The following is a 26,297-nucleotide window of genomic DNA, read 5'->3' as shown; positions in this document are numbered from 1 at the left end:
TCATTTTTCTTTTCAAAGTTCTTACATCTCTGTACAGCAAATATACATAAATACTAAGCAAGTTTGGTATTAATTTTATTCTATTTTCTGTATAACTTTAAGTACATAAAGGTTCATTTCCGCAGGCCTCAGGAAATGGGTAGAAATCACAGGACAATCTCTCTTCCCACCAAAAAAAGTTGCATATTTTGGTAAAGTGTTTGTCCTAGAGGAAAAACTGAAATTTACATTAGCAATGCTGTGCAAGATTTTTACACAAGACCTAAAACCAGCCTGCAGTGGAGATTTTAGTCCTCTGTTCAGGTGCCCAGACAGAAGCCAAAAGCTGTTGAGCATGACAGGGCAAAGGAAGCAATGAAGATGGATGATGGGCACCCAGCATGGAAGGAGAAAGAGAAGCCAGATTCCTGGGAATGGTGTGGTTTTCCTTTTTTTTCTTTTTAAGTCATCTCTGTAGGAAGGTGCTGGGCAGGGGCCCCAGAGAGAGGAAGGGTCCAAGACTCCTTTAGCTGGCCTGGGTGCAGGGCACCACCACAGCAGCTAACACAGGACAACCTACTATCTCAGGTTCGGGCAGATGCAGGATGGAATGCAGAAGAAAAGGAATGCTTACAGGAAATCATTTTGCTTGGAATGCTAGATGGCCAAGCTTCAGCCTTTGGTCCTGTGCAAACCCTTGCCTCACTTGTCAACAGTGAAAATTAGTTTAAGTTAGAAGAACCAACTAGGATCACACCAGCTTCTGCTACCTTCACGCTCATTGTTAGAAAAATATTAACTTGTGTGAACATTGTGATCTGTTAATTCCTGGGGACTACTTTATCCTTCCCCAAAGACTATTTGTTGGTCAAATAACCCCAAAGGCTGAAAGCTAAAACACACCTGTCCTGATGTGCAGTTCCTTAAGAATGGACTGGCTGTATGGTTGAGCTGATACGGAAAAGCTGCACCTTCCTGCAGAAGATCAAAGACCTGCTATCCCACCCCAAATCTCAGCCTGAGGTATATTTCAGTGAAGGCAGGTAGCTGTGCTTCTCAAAGCAGAGAAGCAGTTTAAGAGCAGAAAGGTAGAGGAAATCTAAAAAAAGAACCATCTTGATACAGATTTATCCCACGGTGTGAGGGAGAGGGCAAAGAACCCAGTGGCACTTCGCTTATCCAGCAATTTCTGTCACTGTGGTGACCAACTTCCGCCCATTCCATACGGTCTTGAACTGCTCAGGGACTGGGAACTCATTCTGCAAATAAAGAAACAACAGGTTTAAACCCAAGCTAGGCAATACACTGGGGTTAATTAAGTCTTAACTTTCAATGCTCGCTTGCACTAAACTGAGAGCAAGTAGGATGTAATGAGAGAGAAACTGAATCCACCTGAGAGAGCAAGGCTGTGGAACTGGCAGCGCCACATCTTCCAGACCACCTCCCCCACCGCTGACAGTGGAGGAGCAGCGCAGTGTAGGAACGAGAACAAAGGCTCCAAAGCTAGACAGATGTAGGTTTGAGTCTGTCTCTTACTGTTCACTGATCAGTGAACTTGCAGACTGTTAAACCTCCGAGGCGTAGATGGGAATGTGTATGGCTTCATGGCACCAGCTCAACAGGGTGCTGTGATTCAATCCCATTCCTTTTTGACTACCCTGAGCATCTGCTCTGCCTAAGAAAGGCAGAAACCACCCTCCTTCGGGGGTCTGCTTCGTGGGACTACCTCATGCGTCTGTGTGCCTGAGGTGTGCACTGCTGGGCTGCACCCACTTGGTGCGGAGTGTCCATCAGCTGCGTTGGAAGACTTCTCCTCCAACGCAAGTCTTCAGTCCCTTCTGATTTCAGATCATACTACTAAAGAGATCAAGGAACTTACGAAGTCATCGCCCTCTGTAGGAATGAGGACATTCATCTCAGAAGACTTGGCACTGACTATCTCACAATCCAGTGAATTCTTGCTCAGGTAAACGTGGCAGCCATCTGTTTTGTTGATGGAAATGGTTGGCACTTTACCCATTACCTGCAGGGGAAACCAAGAGCACTGAGTCCCAGCAGCCAGGAGAACAAGTTAGCTGTGGGAAAAGCTTTCACTGTTTCACGGGATTACATGAAAAACTCACAGGTGTACAACGGATACTGGATACTAGGGGCGGGTGAGAATGGGTACTGGAAAGAGCTCGTGATAAGGGCCAACTTCTTTTCCTGCCACATCCAAAGCAGCTCAGCTTACAGACTCTGTAGAGTCAGATTCCCACCAAAGCAACATCTGTGGGTCGGCTGTGTCTCTTTCAATTAATTCCTCAGGGACTAAAGGAAGGAGCCAAGATATCAAGTTACCTGAACTTTGACATCCCTACTATTGATTATCTCCACAATGCCCACCACGTCATCGAACACCAGACCGAGTTTCTTACAGTTATCTAGGAGAAGAAAGGGAGCGGGTCAACAGTGTAACTTCAAAGGAAAGTACTCGATTTAAGAATTAAGAATTTAAGAATCTCTAGAAATAGGGTAGGTATGGTTCCAGCCCTCTCAAGCTCTAGGACAGAGCCTGCCTAGGTCAACAAGAACTCACCTACTGTAATGGAGTTAATTTTGCCCTTGATTTGCAATGTTGAGTTGACACACTTGAATATGTAAGCCACCTGTTTCAGCTCTGTGTCATCTATCACCAGGTTGGAAACATTCTCCTGATTTTCCTGTTAAAGAGATACCCCTTTCAGGAATCTCATCATTAAGCACATGCCACCCCAAAACACAGGCTATGCCAAACTTTCATTCTTGCAATCTAAGCCAGAACCCTGTACTCATTTGGCTGTGCTCCGTTTAACCGCTTTGTCCCCACTCCTTGTTCCCCCAGTCCTGGCATTTTTAACTCACCACTCTCCACTTCTTGCCCTCCAGTTCAAGTAGAGCTGGCTCCTTCTTTGTGACTGGTTTGGGGCAAGGACTGATTCCTGGTTTAGATGCAGAGAATGGTTTGGGGCCACTTCGTACTGGAGCACTCTGAGTCTTCAAGGCAGGGTTCTTGTGAGTCTTCAAGTCATCAGATACATGTTTCAGGGCTGTAAGAACAACAGCTGCCTTGTTCCTGTCCTTCATACCAGGGCTTTGGGCTGAGGCAATAACCAACTTCTGCTATCAGAAGTTAAACTGACCCTTACGAAAAAATTCAAAGCCCAAAACCAGAGCCTTTGAGATGTTCTCTCACACACAGCTTTGGAGAAGCACTTTTGTAATTTTTCTTCTACCCCAAGACTAAATTATAAAGTTCCACTAAAAAAAAAAAAAAAAAAAAAAAAAAGTGGAATGTGTGTGTATGGGGGGATGGGTATGTACAAAGATCTAGAAAGACACATACTAAGTATCAGTATATACTCACAAAGTAAGTATGTAGTTTTTAAAGCAACAGAGGAAGAAAAAGTAGTATGTGATAATAAAGAAAATTTGGTAAAAGGAAAAAAAACCTCACCCACAGCTAACCTACGATCCCCAATCAGTGTTAGCATTTGAAACTCCCCTTCCAATAATTTTTCTATTCATAGTTGTTTTTTATTTAGATATAAGCATGCACACTGCTAAGAAATTTGGTTTAACCAATTAACAAAATAAAAATTTTCTCAAGTTAACCTATAGTTTCTAACAATATCTTTTTTGGGGGCTTCTCTGGTGGCTCAGTGGTTAAGAATCCGCCTGCCAATGCAGGGGACATGGTTTCGAGCCCTGGTCCAGAAAGATCCCACATGCCGCGGAGCAACAAAGCCCGTGCGTCACAGCTACTGAGCCTGCGCTCTAGAGCCCGTGAGCCACAACTACTGAGCCCACATGCCACAACTACTGAAGCCCACGTGTCTAGAGCCCGTGCTCCGCAACAACAGAAGCCACCGCAATGAGAAGCCTGTGCACCGCAACGAAGAGTAGCCCCCGCTCGCCCCAACTAGAGAAAGCCTGAGTGCAGCAACGAAGACTCAACACAGCCAAAAATAAGTAAATAAACAAATTTAATAAATAAATAAAAATATCTTTCTTTTTAAGGAAAAACATTCCATAATCACCCTCAACAGGCTGACACATGCCTTGCTTATGGACACGGCCCAATCTATATAACCAATACTGGCGTTTTAGCTCCACCACTCCTAAACACTGCATGGTTCACTGCAGAAAAAGATTTAATGGCTGCATAGTATTGCGTCAAGAGGAACACACCACAGTTAACCACTTCTCTTACAGTGGGATATACAGGTTGTTACACCATTTTTAGCTACTATGAATAACAATGTATAAAACTTGTTCTTTCAGTGTTTTTATAGGTAGATTCCTAGGAGAGTGCTGTTATAATTTAGACCTCCACCTACTGTGTATAAGGGTGTCTTCTTTCTCTATACCAACATCAGGTCATTCTTATGCAAATTTTCCATATGACTAATATACACCCTCTGAGGACATGAACCACCCCCTCCACGATGACCTCCTAAAGAGACCACATGGTAACCTGGAAAAAGCTCTGGGGAAAACTGCCGGCACCATGTCTTGGCACAACAGGGTAGCTACTCTGTATATGCCCCTTAATATTAAATCACTTTCCTGTGGGGAGAGAGATTCCCCCAACTATAATGATCCATTTTCAATTTCCATTTGAGCCAGCTCTGCTATCCCTTTAGGCAACCTGAAGGAATGTGACACCCCAAATGAATCTCCCATATACAAATCACGGTTCTGGTTTACAGACTGTCAGGTCTCTAGTTGGTAAGTTCTTGCCAAAACAACTTATTTACCAACTCTTGTTGCCAAAGCATTCACTTACCATGTGTGATGCTCTCCCCCTGATTAATCTGTGCAAACAGTGCAGAGCGTGAAGCAGACTCATCTGAGCCTGAACTGGTGGGGACTGGGGGGGGAGGTGGGCCTGGTGGGGGGGGAGGAGGACCCGATCCAGCAGAGGGTCCCGATGGCAATCCACTCAGTTCTTTTGCCACAGGCCCCTGGAACAGTAAGTGCAGGTAACACAATCAGCCTCTCTTCCCCTCTGTACCATCCCCAATAGGGCCCTGCATGTGTCCAAGATACATGGGGTACCCACTGTGGCCCCTGATGCAATGATTAATGCTCCCTACCCACACCCAACTTGGCTTTATTCCTTCTCACCCCTTCCCAAGGATCCAACTCAACTCCATTTTTCAACCTTCACATTTTTCCATTGGCCTCTACCTAATTCCAGCTCTGAACCTATAGTTCTAAATACTTACTTAGTGTGTCACTGGTACCTCAGACTCACAAAGTCCAAGACTGATTTCACCATCACACCCATGTCTCTATTTCAGTGAGAGATATTATCATCCAAGCTTGACCGTTCCATCGTCTTTGAGTCTTCCAACCCCCTCAATCTCATTAAATCAGTTTATTACCTTGGTTATATCTCATTCTTTTTTGTACCAGCCCCTAGCACCATGAGCACCTCCATAGTCTGAGCATAAGCCCTTACCCCTAACCTATATACTAAGACTCTTTTAAGGACAAATAGGATCATTATCACTCTCTTGCTCAAATACCTCTGATAGTTACTTATCACCTATTATAAAGTCTAAAAGTCTCAACTACCTTCCTTTCCAGCCTTTCCTCCTAAATAGGTGACTCTCTCTCCTTATTGAAGCCAGATGACCAATCTCTACATTTACTCTGCATTTACTTTGTTTAAGCTTTGCTGTTTACTAGTATTCCCATTTCCCCCACTTCTGTCCTATACCTGAAAAGTCTCAGAGTATACCTCTTCAAAGTACAGTCTCTCCCAGTGAGAATCATTCTTCTCGTCTTCATACTCTGTAGTGTGTACCTTTATTACAGCACTTAGCTTGGTGATTTGTAGTGGGGTTTCGTACTTGTATTTTTACGCTTCTTGAGGGTTGGCACAGTGTAACTCATTCATCTATCTCTCCTCCAGCCCAATCACTGTCCCTGACCCATGTTTACTGACGCTGAATAGAACTGACTATTCCTTCTCTGACCCTTGCTTTCTTTTCTCTTTTTTCCCCTTTCATTCTCTCCTTTTTCTTTCTACCCTCCACTGAGAAGACTAACATTCCTTCTTAGACCTTGGTAGTGCTAAAGTCTAAGAAACCTGTAGATCCAGTCCTGGAGGGATGAAGGGAGGGGAGGAGCACTCACCGTTTTGCTCCAGGCCAGTCCAGTGCTATGGAACTCCTTAATGTAAGCCTGCAGCTCTGTCCATATACTCAAGTAAGCTCTGACCCAGTCCACATGCTTCTTATCCCTGGGAGAATTAAAGAAGAACTCATCACAGACAGGCAGGGTACACTACAATAGTGATCCCAGATCCCCTCCTATCTGTGAACTCACATCCTCTTGCCTGTGGCGTTTCTTAGGCTCTGCTCAACGGCAGCTTTTCTGTCGTAACTGAGCTTTCCTTCTTTCTTTGAACCTATTCTCTTACCCTAATTAGACCAAAGTCCATACGGATAGGGACTCCAGATTATATCTTTCTCTTACAGCAGTATTCCTCAAACTTTTTTTAAAAGTAGCAAAACCACTATTTCAATGTAGACCTTAGGCAGAGCCTAATATACAAAACTGATAAAAGCAAACATTCCGTGCATGAAGCCATGGTAGAGAGGTCTCTTAAGCATCACTGTGGATCTCTAGGACTCCAAGAAACTCAACTGCCTTATAGCATAATGCCTTATGTCAAAAATATGCCCTCCTCCCAAGAAATTAAAAATAAAAACTTCCTGTTAGGAGGAAATAATCAGTATTAAATTATAGAAACAGCACTGCACTATAGTTCAAGTATCCTCTCTCTCTCTCTTTTTTTAATTTAAAAAAAAAAAATTTTTTTTTAATTTTTTTGGCTGCGTCTGGGTCTTCGCTGCTGCGCGTGGGCTATCTCTAGTAGCGGCGAGTGGGAGGCTACTCTTCGTTGCGGTGCGTGGGCTTCTCATTGCGGTGGCTTCTCTTGTTGCAGAGCACCAGCTCTAGGCGCGTGGGCTTCAGTAGTTGTGGCACGCGGGCTCAGTAGTTGAGGCTCGTGGGCTCTAGAGCGCAGGCTCAGTAGTTGTGGCGCACGGGCTTAGCTGCTCCGCGGCATGTGGGATCTTCCCCGACCAGGGATCAAACCTGTGTCCCCTACATTGGCAGGTGGATTCTTAACCACTGCGCCACCAGGTAAGTCCTCCTCTCTTCTTATACATTATTAGCTGGAAGAGTTTATGATTGTTTAGCATAAAGCCTAATTTCCTCAACTGTAAATTGCAGAGTATATGGTGGAGTATAATGAAAACACTGTGATGTTTAACCCCAGGTTACTGGAAGGATCAAGGAGCGGCCTGGTGTTCTGGGACATTTTTCACCCACATGAAGGCTTAATCCTTCACAGATGTTGGTTAATTGATGATGGACGGAAGAAAGGAAGGGTTTGGAGAGTTATGCAGCTAAGTAATAGCTGCCTGTAGTCACTCCAGCTCAAAACCAGCAATGGAGAAGTAGGCACTGGTGTACATGTGTGGTTGGACGTACAATGACTCCCCTTATGCAATACCTGCAGTGGTCAGGCAGCCTTCATCTCACTTTACCTGACCACGTGAATAGTCAGGGTCATTTTCTAGTAAATCTTACTGAATCTTTTGTAACTGGGCCAGTTAGAAGTTTTCAACAAAGGAACAAAATCTTGACCACATAGGCAAATAAAAGGGCATTAGTCCATTTTGCCTCCTAAACCTGGAAGGGTAAGGATGAGAAGACTCAAAAGTCCTCTACAAACCCTGGAGAAAAAGCAGAAGAGGAAACAGAAACACTTCCTGCTTGCTTGCAAATACAGCTTCTATGAGCCAATATCTATCAAACTTTCCAAAAACCAGCCCTGAGATAAGAGAACCAACACAGCAGCCAAAGGCAGTCTTAACTTAACCCAAAGCACTACTCCAGCAAGTAACCAGCTGGGTTTGTCCTTTACCCCTTGAGCACAGGCTGGACTTACACATCTTTGTACTCCTTGAGGACTCGGTTTGTATAAAACATGGCAGCATCATTCATTTCCTTCACATAGGGACCAGGCTTGGGAGACTAGAAAAAGAGAAGCTGTCAGTGACTTGGGGCCTCTCCAGCCATATCTCCTTGCCTCTTTCAATCTGTCCCTTCCCTCCCATGGAAGCTGTGCCGCTCACCATAGCCACCCAGCCCAGGGCCTGGATACTTTCGCTGACACCTGACAGGTGATTGAACAACTTGCTGCCTCGGTTCTTCTCCCGAAAGGTTATCACTTCTTGGATCTGCTCGGAGATGGGTGCCAACAAATCGGAAAGCTTATTCTAGAAAAAGATGCAAGAAAAGACTGAGGTTAGTGTATTTTTATAAAAGCCTTTATGTTGCTCAACTCTGATCCTCAAGGCAAGAATTCTTCACGAACTACAACAAGCATGCAAATAAACTCTGTATTTATCGTGCAAAGATTCACATGGCTACAATACTGCTCATCATCTCACTCTCCTTAGACAGTTCTAACTCCCCAGGCTGGATTTTGTGGTTCTTCATGATCAGGACCCATACTCCAGCTGTACCACAAAATTCTACCATTTCTGCCACTTGCCTCTTTTCTGTCCCACTAACAGGAGACACTAGTTCATTTCTGGGCTCCTCTTTTTCCATCTATCCATGTGCTCCTCTGCGTCATGAGGGACAGCACTCCACCAACCACACCGGCCTCCTACAGCATCTATCATCAGCATAACCAATTCTGGCACCTTATCACACACCAGCACAATTTATTAATGGACCCATGTAAACATGCTTTTCTTTGTCATTGATTCTTCAAAGACAAGGGCTTTGTCTTAGCCCTCTTTTATAATCCGTATAGCCCTCAACACATTGCTAGCCATATAGCAGCTGCTGAGAAGAGATCTGTTGAATCAAATGCAATTAGAGGGCTTGGCACTTGAGCAGACAGCTCAGCAAAATGGATGAATCTTGTGTTTCTGTGTTTTCATCCTTCATCCGAAGCTTGGTTTCCTGAACATCTCATTTCTCAGATCTTAGCATGAGAACAGTCTAAAGCAGGAGTCGGCAAACTTTCTGTAAAGAGCCAGACTGTAAATATTTCAGGCTTTGCAGGCCATACGGTCTCTGTTGCTATTTTTCAACTCTGCCGTTGTAGTGCACAAAGCAGCAACAGACAATACTTAAAAAAATGGACATGGCTGTGTTCCAAAAGAAACTTCATTTAAAATAGGTGGCAGGCCAGATTTGGCCTGCAGACTACAGTCTGCCAATCCTCGATCTAAAGCAAGGGAAAGATAATAATGTCTCAGCTGCCTGATTTGTTGTGGAAAGTGTGGGCTTGGAAAAAAGGTTTAGACAAAATGCTTTAACTATTCGAGATAGATTAAAAATTAGAGTCTAACATATTTAACATTATCTTACGCTATTTTTACATTATTTAGGCATGCCAAGGGTTCACAGGTTTTAATACAGCATTAGTAGGAAGACTTATTTTATTAGCCTTCTGCCTAGGAAAGCCAAATGCAAAAAGAAGAAATGAAACAAAACTAAAATGTTTGGCTCTGAGAAAAATCTAAATTTTCTCTAATTTATTTTCATACTTGTGGCAGCATAAAATCTTGAGGTAGGAATAAAGTTAAAGAGAGATGCCTAACCACTGAAGGGTGAGGGGAGAAGCAGTACTTTGGAGAAGCAGTACTTTAGGAGTTTTAGGATCTCCCCAGCAGCCTTACTAAGCCCACTCATAGTGGAGCAAGAGAACCACTCTCTAGGTCCCAAAGGGCATAAGGGACAATATGATGAATTTGGGCTAAGAATGTCTATTGAGAGAAGCAGCAAAGTCCCAGGGATAACTACAGTCTTAAGTAAAATGACAGAAAAAAAGCCATTAGAGCCCAATAAATATATACTCAATGGCACATTCCCATAGTGGCGCTTAAAATCTGACTCTCCCTCTGGGACTTGGTGTGAACATACATGAGCCTAGTAGGTCTATCTTAGCATGCTGTGATAGCTTAGCAGAAAGCTCTCAACCTGTCCTGTGCATCAAACCAACTAGTAATGAACTTACGCCTGCTGGCTTCTGGCATTGAGAGGCTGTAACCAAGAGCGCTCGTTCCAACTTCAGACCCGTGTGGACCATCTCCGCCTGAAAAGGAGAGGAAAGGAGAAGAATCAGCTATCAATGACACTTTACAACTGGAGAGGTCCTGGTAAGAATAACCTGAAACCTCCACTTCCATGTACTCTGGTAGCAACCCAGGCACTTCACGCTGATTTCTTCAAGTACTCCTGATTCTTGGGACTGATGGCAGACTAATATATCATTGTTCCTGCTGGAACTAATCAGGGATATAATCCAGAGTTGGAAATGAAGATAATTGGGGCTAGCTTTCGATGAAGTCAAGTCAGCAACTAAACATGCAGTGTGATATGAAGTGCACTGAAAATCCCTCTTACCTCTCATCACCTCCCCCGCCCTCCCAAATCTGTTCTCAAGAACTAGAGGTAAGAGTTAAAGCAAAAGCCTAAATTTATGCCTCAAATTCTCAAGGTATTTACTCCTCTGTGTTAAAGCTATTTTTCAAATGCTGGACCATGACCTATCACAGATAATTAAATCAACTTTGTGACCCCATAACCAGCACTTTATTAAGTGAAGGAGAATAGAACAATGAGTGCAATACATCAACTGGAAATTATTTCCAAAAAAAAAAAGTGCAACACAAGTAGCATAATGTGAAACTTATATCTTAGTTACAAATATGCATTTCTTTCTTTCTTTCTTTCTTTTTTTGGCTGCGCCGTGCGGCATGCGGGATCTTAGTTCCCCAACCAGGGATCGAACTCATGCCCCCTGCAGTGGAAGTGCAGAGTCTTAACCACTGGACCACCAGGGAAGTCCCACAAATATGTATTTCTTACTGAAGGTCATGACCAAGAGTTTAAGAAACATGAGGCTATAAGCACTACAAATACAAAAATTCAAATTGAAGTCATATATTTTTTCTGGATTTGTATTTTTAAAATATAAAAGTAAAAAATATATATATAAAAGTGATACGTTTTAAAACCTTTTCAAATGTGACCTACTGTATAAAGTAAAAATGCAAGCCTCACACTCCTACCTAAGTCCCAGTCCCACTCTCTAGAGTTAACACCATTGCCAACAGATGGTATATAAGAGGCTCCAAATAGCTCTTCCAAAGATCAAGCAACCAGTTTTGCTGACGGGTCAGGAAGATCCTAAACATGGTTCTTGCTGACAAAGGATCACTTAGAAGACTAGCAGGAGGATTCTGGGTCTCAGAGAGAGAGACAGAGTAGGGGCGGGGGTGACAACGTGGGTAGCAGCACATGAAGGGAGGTTGGTGGAGAGGCACCTGTCATTGCCTACTTCACATTCTTACTGTGGGCTAAGTGTGAAAATAACTCACATTAGCATAGCTTTAGCATAAGTACCATGCTTAGTTTTATAAATGCTAAGTCATGATGATGACTCCTTTGAATAAGCCACCCCAGGCTTGGTTATATAACACACTGGGATCAGACTGGTAGCATGTTCTCACTACAAAGATGAACCAAGCCACGTTTTATGCACCAAGCAAACTATCTGTATAAAAGAAGCCCATGCGGAATATGTGATAAAAGCAGGGAGCCTGGAAAAACCTGAGGAAATGTTCCAGTGCGTGGACTGAGTTCCTCAGTGCAGGTAGAAGAGAAGGAGCCAGGAGCCTCTCAAGGGGCTCTTCAACCAAGGATGAGTAGGATCTGAAGAAAGCCACCAGTCCTTAAAAGAGGGAAAAAAGGGCCAAACCTCCTTACATGCTTCTGCACATCTCCCCCAATCTCTTTACTGATCTTGAGGTACTCTGCCACAGGACCGGCCAAGAGTGAGTCAAATGCTTGCACATACGGAGTCGTTCCTGCTGAAGACAGACACACCACGAAGAATTGGTCACACATCAGAAAGAGGATTTGTTAAAGGCACTTCCATATGAAAGCAGAGAGGCAAGGTAACACAGTAAACAGAAGGCTGGAGCATGAGTCAGGAGCCTGTGTTCTAGCTCCAGAACCACCATTAACTTCTTGTGCGACCCTGGCTAAGTCCCCTTTTCTTGCTGAGCTTAATTTTCTTTATCAATAGAATGAAAATAAACAAAATGATCCCTCTCAAGGTTCCTTTTAGCTCTAACAATCTGATTCAATTGGGCATGTGCAAAATGGCCAATTTGCCAATCGTCTGGAGAGAGGAAATTTAATATCACTTGTCATTTGACTTATACTAGAGTCATTTTGCTAAAGAAAGAACAGGAAGTATCACACAAGCAGGAAGTTCTCATGTTAAAATAACTTAACCACAGGCCTCCCTGCACAAGTCACTTCCTCCCTTATCTGTTCACAGCAATACGAATTATAGGCAATGAACTTTCTAGATTAAACGTTTTAGGGAGTTAGCTCCAAAGGAAGGAATATACTGTGACAGAAGAATTTCCGGCCAGGACACCAAGTATTCACCACTCAAGGTATTCTGCTGGCTTGTATGCTGCTTACCTTTTGCAGCACCGTCTGCATACCCACAGTGCGTGCCAGAGGCCTGGGAGACTGCCTCCAGGCGGCCCACCGCTCTCTCCAACCTTTCTACCAGATTTTGCATGTCAGCCATAATGTAGCACCTGCTGAAACAGATCAAATAGCATTTGTTGTTTTAATATTACATAGAACCTAGGGAGAAAAGAAAAAAAGAATGCCCTGGGAGTGAAGAGGATGCCAATTCTGAGGAACAGAATCATTTTACAGTAAAATAAGATGGAAGATAGTCTAGCATATTTGCAAAATCATAGAGACTTCATTAAGCAAAAGAAGTACCCAGGAAACAGTGTTAACTGAAAGCAAATGCTTACTCATTCAAATACTTACTGAATATTTACTATGATATCACCAAATAAATATTTGTGTAAGAATTTAGAATTTACAAAGTACAGTCTCATATATTATCTCAGTTTAAGCCTCTCAACAACTATTTAGGAATGGAAAGATAACTACTATCCTCTCAGAGATAGGAAACAATTTCAGTGAAGTTAAATGACTTGCCTATAGTCTCACAGTTAGCTGGTAGGGAAGCCAGTCCTCAAATTCAAGCCTTCTGGCTCTAAGTTCTGTGTTTTTTCCTACAACATCCCGCTGCCTACATATGGAATGCCCAAAACCAAGATGAATAGGGTATTTATCCTGCCCCCAATAACTTACAGTCTAATAGAGGAGACTTTACATGTGCACTAACAACTGTAAAACAAATAGAAAAAAAAAAATTAAGGTGACATAAGTTGTAGAGAGAATAACACAGGATTTCAGAGAGGGGAAGAATATATCAGCTGGAAGGATCAGATAAGGCTATTATGGCAAAGCTTCCAATTGAGCTGGGCTTCACATGAGGGTGGGTAGGATCTGGATATGCAGCAGGGAAGGAGAACAGACACACCCAGAGAGCTTGTTACAGATCTTTCACAAGTACCAACTTATCTGAACTAGCCTCATTCAATGTCTAATATCCTAAAGAAAGTAAGCTCCAAAAGAGAAGGGACCTTCTCTGGTTTGTTTCCTAAACACGTTTACCCTCTGTCATCTAGACCACTACCTGGCAGGTAGAAGGTGTTCAATAAATATTTTAGAAGTTAATGAACCTGAAGTATAGTATCCCAGAACTCCAGAGAGACAAGGGTTCTGAAAGTTACCCACAAATATACATAAATGAGTGTTAATGTTATCAATATGCATCGACATAAAGTGCTTTAGACTATAGGTGATCTCATAAAAATCAGTCAGTGTAATCACAATCAAAGACTTGACTTGGAGAGATTCCATTTCAAAGCGTTAATTTATTCAGGCAACTGAAGCCGAATGAACTCAACTCCCTTGAAGCCACCTAAACTGACCATAGCAATTATAATTCCCTCAAAGACAGCTACATGACAGAGTATCTCATTTAACACACATTGTCTTCCCTGTGGAAGAGAGAAGCAACTCAAAAGATAAACTAAGGAAGACAATATCATCCCTGTCCGTTCTTTTCCGTGTACAGGCTCTGATCTCTCAGAGCCCAGTGATTTGCCAGAGAATGTTGTTTAAAAAAGAATCAAGGAAAAAAATAAGAATGCGAACCAAATAAACCTTTCCATTCGCCGGCCTGAAGAGGTAGCAGAAGCCTCCAAATCTGTACTCTACTCAAAATGGAACAGACTATGGAGCAGACTAGAAGCATCCAATATACTCTCCCTTATGTTATGGCACAATCACCCAGATATCCAAACTGCTGCCCTGTTCATTCTGGGTACTATCCAGGGACAGACACATATAATCCACCACACTCTGTAAATCCCAGGGGAAAAGGCAGTGACTGCAATAAACTCCCAAGCTACCTTGCATTAATAAATACCACCCATTCTGTTATAAAACATGTTCCTTCGGACATAATGGATGCTATAAGCTGCGGCCAATGTGAACATGGTAACACAGTACAAGCATCTCTAAAGGCTGCCAGGGTTCGTGAATACTTACCAATCTGAAAAGTTTAATAATACAGCTTCATGGATTTTGCTTCCTTCTTTTCCATCTTTTACTTGTACTTGTAAGCTTTCAATGCTAAACAAGCTATGGTTCTGCTGTTTAACTTAAGCAGAATGAGAAAAGACAAAACAGCTATCATAGCTAATCTCATTCCACCACTAATCAAATATAGGAGAACAGTTCCTAGTTTTTTGTTTTTGATGGGGTGGAGTGAAATTTGAGATGTTATGGGAAAGAATGTCTAGAATTGAAGGACCGAAAGACACACCTTGTCTTATTCTTTATGTACGCATATTCGTTCTTTAGGTGGTCATGTCCACTCCAAAGCCGTCAACTACCATTATCGCGTTACTATCCAGTCCACTTGCTGAGTGATACCACCACAACCACCTATAGACTAACAACTCCCAGAGCAGTATATTCAGCTCAGGCCATCCTTCTGGGATTCAGAATTTTAGATCCAGCTTCCACCTAGACATCTCTACCTGGATGTCCCAAAGGACATCTGAAATGTCCAAAACAGAACTCATCATTTTCCCTAGCACTGCTCCCACAGACTCACTGTCTCAGTAATCCAGCACTACCAGCAATCAAGATACTAACCTGGAAACTGTTAAGCAGTACAGTATAGTGGTTAAGAGCGTTGTTCTTTAGAGAAGTCAGAGAGACTGGGAGTTTGAACAGTGGTACTCACTGGCTCTGTGTCTGAGTGTTACCAAGCTTTCTCAAACTCAGCTTCCTTATTTGTAAAACAGGAACAACAACAATATAAAATCCAAAGGGCTGTAGTGAGAATAAATGAGGAAATACATGTGGAAGTGACTGGCTCGCTCAGTCCTGAAAAATGGTTAGGATTCCATAAACATTAACTAAATGATCTTCTTACTAATCTCATCAGTCATCAAAATCCATAGGCTCTATCTTGCATATCATAAATAGATGCCCCTTGTCTTCATCCTGATTGATAAAAATTCGGTCATCATGACTTTGCCTAGATTACTGCAATAACCTCTTCACTAGTCTCCTCTAATTCCAGTTACAAACCCTCTTTATCCATTCTCCTTATTACCACAGTGATTCAGAGTAAAGTCCAAGCAAGGGTTTCCATAATCTGGCCTTGCTTTATTTCCTACCACTCTGCCAGTTTTATCTCCTGCCACACCTTTCCTCAACATTCTACAGCAACCCAGAACTACTTGCATTTTCCAGAAAGAGTTATGCTTTCTCTCACTTTTGAGCCTTTACAGTGCTATCCACTCTGCTTGGTTGCTTTCCCTTCCCAACCTGTTCCTTTTCTCATAACTCCTACTGCCTTTTTCAGATTCAGTTAAGGTGTCACCTCCTCTAGGAAGCTTTTCCAGTTTGGTATGTTTTCCCTTCTCAATCTGCCCCCTCTCCAGAATTCCTACTGTCCATTCAGTCTCAGCCAAGGTATCACCTCCCCAAGAAGCAGTTCCAATATGTGCTCCCACATATCATTGTGTACTTATCTCTACCACACATTTAACACACTGGTTTAGAATCATTTAATAGTCAACAGGCAATTAGTCACCCTACAGAAGAGACCATGTCTTGCCTTTGTAATTCCAGTACTATAAACATGGTAGGCACTATAAATACCATAGGTTAATAAAGGTCCTTGGGAAATAAATACATCAGCGCCTTTACCCCCTCTCCCCTCAACGCAAGTCTGGCTATCTCCTCTCTGCGTCAAATCTGGGGAGAAGTGCGGGGGCCGTTTCTCTTTCTTTAAAAAAACATTTTTTTTTTGCCTGTTTGTAGGCTCTAACAAACATTCCCATCTTTCAAATAAACGCTGCCTTCTTGGGCACAAATTAAATTGATATAGAGATCTTCAAACCAAGTGCCATAAGGTAGATAACCTTGTTTATTAGACGATATAATATTAATTAAAAACAGAACTCCTTTAGAGTTGTAGGTGCTTTATATCATCAAACTGCTGCTTCTTTTGAGACTTAAAATAATTCTGTGACATATGTTATAAAGATACTGATCCCCATCTTTAGAATGAAGAAACTGACAGAAGTTAAAAAGCTTGCTAGATATCAAACAACCGGTGGGGAGAGAACCTAGCCTTGAGCACAAATTTTCTGAGGCTCTTTTAAGCAATTAAGTGACTAACGGGTTCTTCACAGCATCCAGCCCCAGCTGTTTGCTGAGCACAGCACTGTGGGTTTAAGGTCTCTTTATGGTGTCTTTAGGCACATTATTAGCAGCTTTCAATTCCTCTGCTCTCAATTTCCTCTACGGAGGCCAATATTTTTTCACATTCAGTACAGATGACACATGTGTGGAAAGCAAATATTTAAAATAAGGTTTTTCCCAAGAATACAGAATTGCCAGAGCAGAAAACTATAGCTTTGCCTAATCTTGCTCCCTGCCATTTCTGACTGACAGTAGCCAAGAACTACATGTAAGCCTCCGTAAATGAAGGTACAGATTCCCAACTATTTAAGCATTCATCATAAAAGCTTCAGAAGGAGAGGCAGTCCTAATTACCCAAGTCTAAATAAAACTTGGATTCAGGAGACCAAGGTTTGAGTCTCAATTCTGCCACGTATTAACTGTGTAAGTTTAGGATAGTCATTTAATGGACCCTCACCTAGCACACAGAGATGTAAGGATCAAAGGAGTTGGTTTTACAGATGAGTAGTTACTTTGGGAGCCTTAAAATGCAGTTCAAATGTAAAATGTTATCGCTGCATACCATGTACTAGAATACAGGCTCCAGAAACATGGCAATTTATCCATTCTCCCCACCCCTGCTCCCCCAGCTGCCCCCACCCCCCAAATCTGCAGCACCTAGAACAACCTGGCACACAGAAGACACTCATAACATGAAAGTGCTTAGCATTGTGACAGCTACTGAAGAAACAGAAGACTTGCGGTCTCTGCCCTCTAGAAGCTTTCATTCTTATTGGGAAGGGCAACGCAAATGAAATGACAATCGACTAAATACTGAAGACTATATTTTTTAAAGTTCTGTTAGAGATTAACTAATTTCATTTGGATTGGGAAAAGTTAAAGTTATCAGTTAATACAGTGGAGCTTTTTCTTTGCAGAATGTTGTATGGTCCTGAATTATATAGTATAGATGACTACATGCTGGGAGAAGAAATCAATGAGGACTAAAGGTAGTCTCAGGAGGTTTCAGGAGGGAAGTGGGGCATTTTGACAGAAAAAGTAAAAGAAAAAAGGGAAGACATTCCAGAGCAATCAAAAGCAAAGAGAGACCAAGAAGGCTATGTACAGAAAGTGTGAGGTTAGCCCACATAGTCTCATGGGAAATAAGCAAGCTGGGCTAGGTTATGGAGGACACTGAAACATGGGCAATATTTGAATTTGATGTTGTGATAAATGTGAAGCCATTCAAGGGTTCTGAGAGAAGGAATAATGTGATGAAAGCAAAATTTTTACAAGTACTGTCTGATAGAATGGGTTTTGGGGAAAAAACCGGAAGATATTAGGGTCTAGGTTAGGTTGAAAGCTGTTCAACTAGCTGCAAAATAAAAAAGTGGTACTGTAAAAAATATTTTTGGTATTGCAAAGGAAAAAAATAATCACTTTTAGGCTGCTAAGTGACCAGCACCTGAATTAACAGTAAAATAGTTTTTCTGCCCTGAGGGAGTCTAGCAGGAGTGACAAAGCTACCTTCCACTGAATCACTGGCTCTCAGGATCAGGAGGGAGTCTAGAAAGCACCATCTGATGACAGAACAGACCCTTCAACATTCTCATCAATTAGTCAGATAGCCTCTATTCAAATACCTTCAGTGTGGAGAACCCAAGACTTCTGGAGGCAGCCCATTCCATTCACACAGCTCAAAGTATTTAAAAGTTCTTCCTTATATGGAGGCAAAACCAGTCTCCCTGCAACTTCCACCCACTGATCTTGGTTCTGCCCTTGGAGGTCACACAAAACAACTGAGCATTAAACACAGAACAAGTATTAACTGTGTGGTACTGACTACTGAATTACAGTAGCATTCAAAGAAGGGAGTCAAAGATGACTCCAGAGTTGCAAATCCAGGGGAGTAAGAGAATGATGACACTATAGGAAAAAACAGGTTTCTGGCACGTCTAGCTAAGGCAAGAAGATGAGGTCAGTTTTGGATACACAGTTTGAACAGAAGATGAAGCTTCCAAGTGGGAATGTCCAGTAAATAGTTAGAAATGAGCTTGGGGAAGGATCAAGGCTAGAGATCAATGTTTACAAAGTCATCAGCAAGGAAACGTCATAAAGTCATGAGATTGCATAGGCTTTTGGAGGGATATCATGCAGAGAGAAAAGAAACCAGGAGCTTGATTCTCCAGCAATTTCTTCTGTAGTCTGAAACCAAGCAAAATCAGAAATGGTCAGTGATTCCTGCCAAAGCTGCTTCATATTCTCATCATTCTAACAATTCAAGCAACCCAGTTCCTTCTGCCTGTCACTCAGAAGCAAATGGAACCAGGTTACTCCTGCAGTTCTTGCCTCTTCTCACCAGGCAATTAAGGCAGTGGAATGAATTTCTACTCATAAGAAGTTGCTATGCTTAAAATGTTTTCTACTTTGCCAGGTAGTTGTTCCTCTAAGTCATACCCTTAAGTAAAATCGAAAAGAAAGCAACTATACAAGTCACCCTGTATGCTATGGTAGCCCAACTGATCTGCTTCAAAATGCTTCTGTTGGCCTTTGCTTTGTAATTCTGTTCCCTAGATGTTATCCTAAGAAAATAATACTAACATGGGAAAACTGATAGGCATGAAGATGTTCAATGCCGTGTTAGCTTAGACTTCTAATTACAGGGGAAGAGCTAAATGCACTGTGGAAAAAGACCTGAAAAAGAACACAAAATTTACAGTATTTGTCACATTCGAGTGATGGAGTTTTAGACAATTTCCCCGTTTTCCAAAATTTTTTTAACATAGTAATATAATTTCTTTATAATAGAAGACGACAAAACAAAACAGCTCCACTTGGATATCTCTCCTAAGCTACCACTAAACTATAAGGCATTAGTTAGTTCTACTCCTAACAATATAGAAATTCTCATCACTAGGCTCTAACATGTTACAGAGCAAAATCTACACATGCTAATAGGATACTTACAAGTTGGCTGATTTAACCCAGAAACCAAAGAACAGACACCACTTTGCCCCAGTAAGATGCCATCTAAATCTAACCCAAATCAGGAGCCACTGTTCTTCCCCAAGCATTTGGTTTCTCTGATGAAACCAATGACATTTAGTGCCTGAGTCACTGCCACCTGAGGTTTAGATTAAAACAGAAAGAAAGGCCTGTCTCCTGCGGAGGGAAAGAAATCTACCCAATATCAGCACTTGTCTCCTGACCATTAAACATGGTCCTCTATCTAAAATTCCAGGAGTGAGTAAAGCTAGTAATAGTGTACAAGCTGAAGTCAGACTTGAGCACTAGCTGCTTCAATGCTCTGGGGCAAATAGATAACCTTGTGTGGTCAAGGGTTCCCCTCTCTCTCACATTCAAGGAATATTACGAAGACTAACACCATAAAAGCATTCAGCAGGAATCTTTTATATTGTATAAGGAAAAACTGCATTGGCTGATTTCAACTGGTAGTTGCTGTAAACAGAACAGCATTTCCCATTCTCATGCATAAAGATAGATTCAAGGATGCCATTTGTCCCTAGCCATGATTCAGCTACAGCTAGAGATACGAAAAGATCTGCGACTGTAAGTCTATAATTAACTTAAGTGTAGGAATTTTAATGACCTCTGGAGGGAAAAAAAATAAAAAATAAACAAAAAAGCAAGCTCACTTCTTCCATTAAACATTTCAACTATAACTACTTTCCAGTAGAATAGAAAAATTTGATACAACAGGTCTGGTAATACAAGGCAAACAAAGCTGCACTGTAGCTGAGGAGTATTTTTAGAGTTGATGGTTTTTATTAGGTTTACATGATGGTATATCAAGAACAAATAGTTTCATGGTGAATGCTAGAGCTGCATTAATTTAAGGATGATGAAACTACAGTCGACCCTTGAACAACATGGGGGTACGGGCACTGGCCCTCAGTGCAGTGGGAAATCCTCCAATAACTTTACAGCCAGCCCTCCATATCTGCCCGTACAAGTGGACCTGCGCAGTTCAAATCCATGTTGTTCAAGGGTCAACTGTACAATAATTTTATCAGTCAAAATAAATCTTGAGTAGCAACATCATAAACTACATCCAATGTAAAATAAATGATAATTCCTGTCCACTAAACCAAGCTGTCTAAATGCAGGCAAAGAAAACAGGAATTTATATAGCCCCAGTATAGGGGAAATATAAATCTGCTGACTTGCGCTGTCAACTAACACCAACCTCATTTCTAGTGAGGGCCTAAACAATGGCCTTTCTCTATTAAGATCATATCCTCTGAGGGAAAAAAAACACAAAAAGGCAAGTTCTTCAAGGCCCACCCAGAAATTCCTGGAATGAACAATAATTCTTGATGCCTCAGTGAAACCCATGATTTATTCCTTGCAAGGTACCCAGCGTTTATCATGTGCATACACTGTGCTAACCACGGCCATGGAGCCTGCCCTCAGAGAACTGAGTTGGAGAGATAAGACACCGCACAATCAGAGCTATGATATTTTCTCATGCACTGTTCTCAATCAGGGGCAATTTTGTCCTCCAGGAGACATTTGGCAATGTCTGAAGACATTTTTGGTTGTCACAGTTGAGGGAGTGCCCCTGGCATCTAACGGGTAGAGGCCAGGGATACTGCTGAAATCCTACAATGCACAGGACAACCCCACGAAATGAAGAATCACCTGGCCCAAAATGTCAATTATGCTGAGGTTGAGAAACCCTGTTCTAATGTAATAATGAGCAAAAGGTAAGTGCAAGAGGTACAAATAAAATGCTGATGTAATAGTTCAGGACTTTCTAAATTAGAATTTCACTCTGTACCACCCAATGAAAACTAAGATGAGGGTCTGACTGTGGAGAACTCTGTAAATTGGACAATAGAGTTTAGACTTGATGCTTTGGGAAAATGAAGCCAGTGAAGGGTTAACAAGATGAAAATGGTTCTTTTTAAAAGAGTAGTCTGGTTATGGTAGAGAAGCTGAAGTATAGATACGAAAGCCAGTTTAGTAGAAAGTAAAGAAAGAAACTGATGAGGACAAGTCAAAGGAATAATCACTAGGACTGGCTAAGATATAGCTTGAGGATACTCAGATTTCAAATCTCAGGATTAAATTTCAAACCAGAGGGTTCAACTTTCAATGACACTGCATTTGCCTGTTTAAGTAAAATGAATCTTTGACTCACCATACTTCACAGAAAACTGAAAGGAGGAAGTCACTTTTTAAAGGCTCAGTCCCTAGTTAAAAAAATAACTGCAACTAAACAAAGGTATATATAAGCAAGAAAAGGGGTGAAAAAAAAGTTCATCCTTCAGGTTGGAAACAAAACATTTTACAAACTAAACAGCTAACCTCCTCAAAGCAAAAATACACTCACTGAATCTTAACAATACCACCACTTTTGGTTTGCATGACAGGTTATACTTGAGAAAGTACTTTCACAGTTACCATTTTATTTAAACTCCTCTGAAACATAAATTATGTCCATCTGATTGATGAAGTATTTCTGGGGAAGAAAAAGGGGGGAAATTCCAACAGAAATTTCTTTATACTGGACAGCAGCAAGTCAAACAATTAGCAAAATACCAACCATAGAATAAATCCAAACGCATTCATACAAGGCATCAAAAGCCCTTCACAACCTGGCAGCACCTACCTTTTTTTTCTGGTCTTATCTTCTCCTACAAACCCCAGGCTCCAGTACTTCCCTGAACAATATAAACCCTCTCCTGCCTCCACATCTTTCTCTTGCTCTTTCTTCTAGTTGAGATACCTTATTAGACATCTTTGCTTAGATGTGCTGCAAATACCTCAAACTAAATATGTCCAAAATTCATTTTCTTTCCATGTCACCTCTCCAACTTAACCCTCCTCTCACAGTACCTATAACGGTGAATGATGCTACCCAGTTCCCTAAACCAGAAGACCAGACAATCACCCTAGGCTACTGCTACATTTTCATTTCCATAAACAATCAGCCTTCAACTCTATGGATTCCATCTTTTTAATATTGCTCAAATTTGATCCCTCCTCTCCTTCCCATTCTCATTGTCTTCATGGTTCAAGCCATGTTCAAGCTTCCAAACACTGGTCTACTTCCCCATTATGTTCCTTCCCCCGTGCCAGGCCGAACTAAAACATCAATCTGACCACATCATTTTCCTAAATAAGAGCCTGCAAAGCCTCCCCACAGCTTTCAGGGTAAGCTCCAAATTCCTTAGCATGGTTTACAAGGGCCTTCATATGTGATCCACCCCCACCCCACCCACTTCCTCCACTTCTCTGAGCATTACTGGAATTCCAGTCATGGTCTTTCACATGTCCAGATTCCATGTCCTTGCACTGGACCCTTTGGCTGGAAATCCCTTTTCCAGATTCACCATATGGCTAAACAAATCCTGCAGGACTTAGCCTCCCACTTCCTCCCCAAAGCCTGGAAAGCTGGCTCAGGTATTCCTCCTCTCAGAGCCCCGTGCTCACACACTATGACACTGTAAGCCACCCCCGATTTACTTGTCTGCCTCCTCCTCCACTCCATGAGAGCTACTGTATCCTTAGTCACCAGGGCTAGGTGCCTCATTGAACATGTGCCTCACACGTATCAAGGGCTCAATAAATGGCTGGTGAATGATTAATGTGCTGGGCTGCCCCGGTTTTCACTTGAACAGGGATCCCTATAAAGAGCTTCAACTGACAGTTCTGATACTAACTTCTGCCTTAACTTTCTCATGCTCTCTTCATTGAGCTCTTCATGCTTCGAAACTCATCTTAAATCCTGCTTCTGCAGAAGGGATTTTCCTGAGCCCCTCGTTACATACTGCCAAAGCACCCTGCTCTTCTTTCCCAACACTAATCACATTTATAATTATTTGTTAAATTCCCTGCAAACACTGTCAGCTCCGTGAGGGCAGGGTCTACCTTGTTTTGTTTCTGCCTTCCCTGGATATGGCAGAGTGCCTAACAAAGAATAAACACAATTTGTTACACTGAATTTAATCCTGTGAGGTGAGCAGAGATCTCCACTTAAAAGATGAGAAAAATCAGGCTCAAACAAGTTAAACAAAGCGCCTATGGCTACCGATGCTTGACAGTGGGACCAGACCAAAACTGAGCCAACTGGTTTCACGTCCAGAAGTATGCAACACCTTCAACAAAGTTAACTTGGCTTTTCAGGATCAGAGCTATAGACTAGGAGAAAGGGGAGGCTCTCTGATTGCAAACACAAAAACCCGATCCTCTCTTTTTAAAAAAACTGCCCAGGCGTTCCAAACAGGCTGCATTTTTAAAAAGTTCCAAGCAGCGTGTAGCCTTCAACCTGCAACTGCCCGCGAGACGATACCTACTGGAAGACCACCCCAAGGTAGAGAGAGGTTCCTGGGAAATGAACGGGGGAAGGATCTGGGGCTGGTAATCTAAGGAACTGAGGTCTAGATTCCGATTGTTTCCCTCGCTCGCTGTAAGATCTTGGACCAGCCTCCTCTCTCCGGGGATCAATTTACCCATCCAAGCAATGGGGGCGAGACCAGGGATAGAGAAGATTCTAAGGTCTCGGAGGTTCCTTTCAGTTAGAGCACCTTAGGAATCAGGCCTCCGCTGAGGCTGATGGCCAGAACCGCGAAGTCCAGCGGAAGGGACCTCCCCAGGAGAGCCTGGCTCAGTTGGTCACCGCGGCCCCACCTTAAGAGACCGCGCCCAGGATCCCGGATCGGCCTGAGGGCCCCGGAGCCGGCCGCCTCAGGGGGGCTCACCGCACGCGCCTAGGCCAGAAGGGTCATTAACAACGCCAGGGGCCAGTGGGCCGCGGAGGGGACCATAGTCCCTACCCCGCCGCGCACACTCACCTCAGAGATCTGCCTCACCTCGGGACTGCGATCAGCCCTGCCGCTCTCCACTTCCGGCAAGAACCGCCCAGCAATCTTCGCGCGACCCACTTCCGGGCCCTCACTGGGCGCGGCACCCCCACCGGAAATGAACCGCCGGCCGAAACGCCGGCCCAGAGGAGGGACCGAGGAGGAAGTCTGGCAGCTCCGCTCTTGACTCCGCCCCCTATTCGCCACGCCCGGGAGAGAGAATCCCCACTAGCCTGGGAAAAGAGTCCCGCCCCCAAGGCGGGATCGACGGGGGGCGTGCCTAAGACTAGGCCACGCCCTTCTATCAACTGCTGCTGCCGGAATCACCCGGACCAATGAAGGGCCGAAGTTACTGGCTAAGCTCCACCCCCGGAGAAGGAGGACAGATGAGTGGTTAATTCTCCTGTCAGTTTGGCCTCATTGGCAAAGGCCGGTTCCTTTTCACAGTAGTCAGGAAGGGGTTCAATCCTTCAGTCCCTATTAGGGTCATAGCCGGAGGATTCTCTGAGGGCGGGTATCACGGGCGGCTGTCTACTCTCCGAGGGGGATCAAGGCTAAGCTCCGCCTCCCTCTGGGTGTTCAAACCTCGGTTTCCCCGTTTGTGACGTGGGGAGGCCATTGCTCTGGACAGTGTTTCGGGAGGACCTGCGGAGGCTGGGTGTGGGGAGGGGTCGACGGGGGCGCTCGGGCCCAACCCCGCGTTTCTGGGCATGCCCGCCGCCGCCCCGCTCGCTCTGCCCCGGGCTGAGAAGGTGGAAGCTCGCCCCACTTCCTGTTTGTTCGGTGCGCTCTGTGACCATAGATGGTCAGGTCTGGGGCCGCGCGGAAGCCTCCGTCTGGCGGTTTGGGAGTCCTTCCTCTCCGCGCGCAGGGTGTTGTCCCCGAGAATAAGATGAGCGGGGGAAAAAAAGAGAAAAAAGATGAGCGGAATTAGAAGGGATCCGGCTCCACTCGGCTAAAACCCGGCTTCTGAGGCACCTTGCCCGGGCTGGGCGTGGCCAGCCGGCTGCCACTCAGACCGGGGGAGGCTCTGCACGGTGGCCGCGGCGCGCGGGGAAGACTTCTCTTCGGTGCTTCTTGGGCCTGGGGATCAGAGCTTTGTTCCCTCAAGGCTCACACTTTCCAACCAGTGATTATCCTCCTACAAAGATTTTATTTACAGAAAAAAGTGTCAAGTTCCCACCCCTTCAGTTGAACGGCTGTGACGGCTGCAAGCTTCAAGCTGAATGCAAGCGTTATATGCCAGAGTCACTCATTCAACAAATACAATTCTTATAATAACAGCTACCATTTACTGCGCGCTGAGTACATGCCAGGCCTGTGCTGAGTGCTTCAAGCGCATTTTCATTTAATTCTAACGAACTCTCTGCGGTAGGTACCATTACGGCCTACAGTTTTCAAATGAGGAGGCTGAATTACTTGCCAAGTTCATAAAGTGTCGGAATTTTGAAGGGGACACATCTAACTAAATCCCAGAACTTAACCCCTATGATAGACCGTACTGGAATCATTTGCTGCAATTTGGAGGCAGTGATGCCCCTGGTGGGGAGACATCCTGGGTTCCAGTCATGGCTTAGGCGCTTACCAGGGGTCAGACTTGGGTCAGGTTACCTGACTTCTCTGAACCTGGGCCTCTTCTCAATTTTATGACTCGCAGAATATTTACAAGTAAATGACCACATGACAAAATATGGAACAAAAACTGCAGTACCTTTTAAATATTTACATTTAACAAAAACACTGTCACACATGCACACCAACTCTATTCAG

At 43.3% G+C, this 26,297-nt stretch overlaps 1 protein-coding gene across 7 annotated transcripts; it reads right to left on the bottom strand.

The window, feature by feature from the left end:
- Nucleotides 1-55: 55 nt before the first annotated feature.
- CAP1 (cyclase associated actin cytoskeleton regulatory protein 1) lies at nt 56-24,662 on the bottom strand. 7 transcript variants are annotated; one of them, XM_036858565.1, is made up of 13 exons: nt 24,519-24,661; nt 12,541-12,665; nt 11,812-11,915; nt 10,058-10,135; nt 8,157-8,300; nt 7,970-8,055; nt 6,145-6,250; nt 4,787-4,964; nt 2,863-3,047; nt 2,558-2,681; nt 2,320-2,402; nt 1,859-2,002; nt 56-1,238 (listed from the first exon to the last, which is right to left on the bottom strand). In XM_036858565.1, exons 2-13 carry the CDS (start codon nt 12,650-12,652, stop codon nt 1,155-1,157), a joined length of 1,428 nt encoding a protein of 475 aa, XP_036714460.1. In that variant the 5' UTR covers nt 12,653-12,665; nt 24,519-24,661; the 3' UTR covers nt 56-1,154. The 7 variants fall into 7 exon arrangements, with proteins under 7 accessions (XP_036714460.1, XP_036714475.1, XP_036714451.1 ...); XM_036858580.1 differs by having other exon boundaries at nt 24,537-24,648; XM_036858556.1 differs by having other exon boundaries at nt 59-1,238; nt 12,541-12,662; nt 24,519-24,662.
- Between the last annotated feature and the right edge of the window lie 1,635 nt (nt 24,663-26,297).

This window comes from Balaenoptera musculus, chromosome 1 (assembly GCF_009873245.2).
Source record: "Balaenoptera musculus isolate JJ_BM4_2016_0621 chromosome 1, mBalMus1.pri.v3, whole genome shotgun sequence".
In the NCBI taxonomy this organism is placed as follows: domain Eukaryota; kingdom Metazoa; phylum Chordata; class Mammalia; order Artiodactyla; family Balaenopteridae; genus Balaenoptera; species Balaenoptera musculus.
This window is presented reverse-complemented; position numbering and strand designations above follow the sequence as displayed.

Excerpts from the sequence above, each read along its gene's own strand:
- CAP1 (XM_036858556.1), bottom strand. The coding sequence starts at position 12,652 with ATGGCTGACATGCAAAATCTGGTAGAAAGGTTGGAGAGAGCGGTGGGC. Across the intron at positions 8,301-10,057 it reads AATGCCAGAAGCCAGCAGGC|AATAAGCTTTCCGATTTGTT; the intron begins GTAAGTTCATTA and ends ATCTTTTTCTAG. Across the intron at positions 2,003-2,319 it reads GTAGGGATGTCAAAGTTCAG|GTAATGGGTAAAGTGCCAAC; the intron begins GTAACTTGATAT and ends TTTCCCCTGCAG.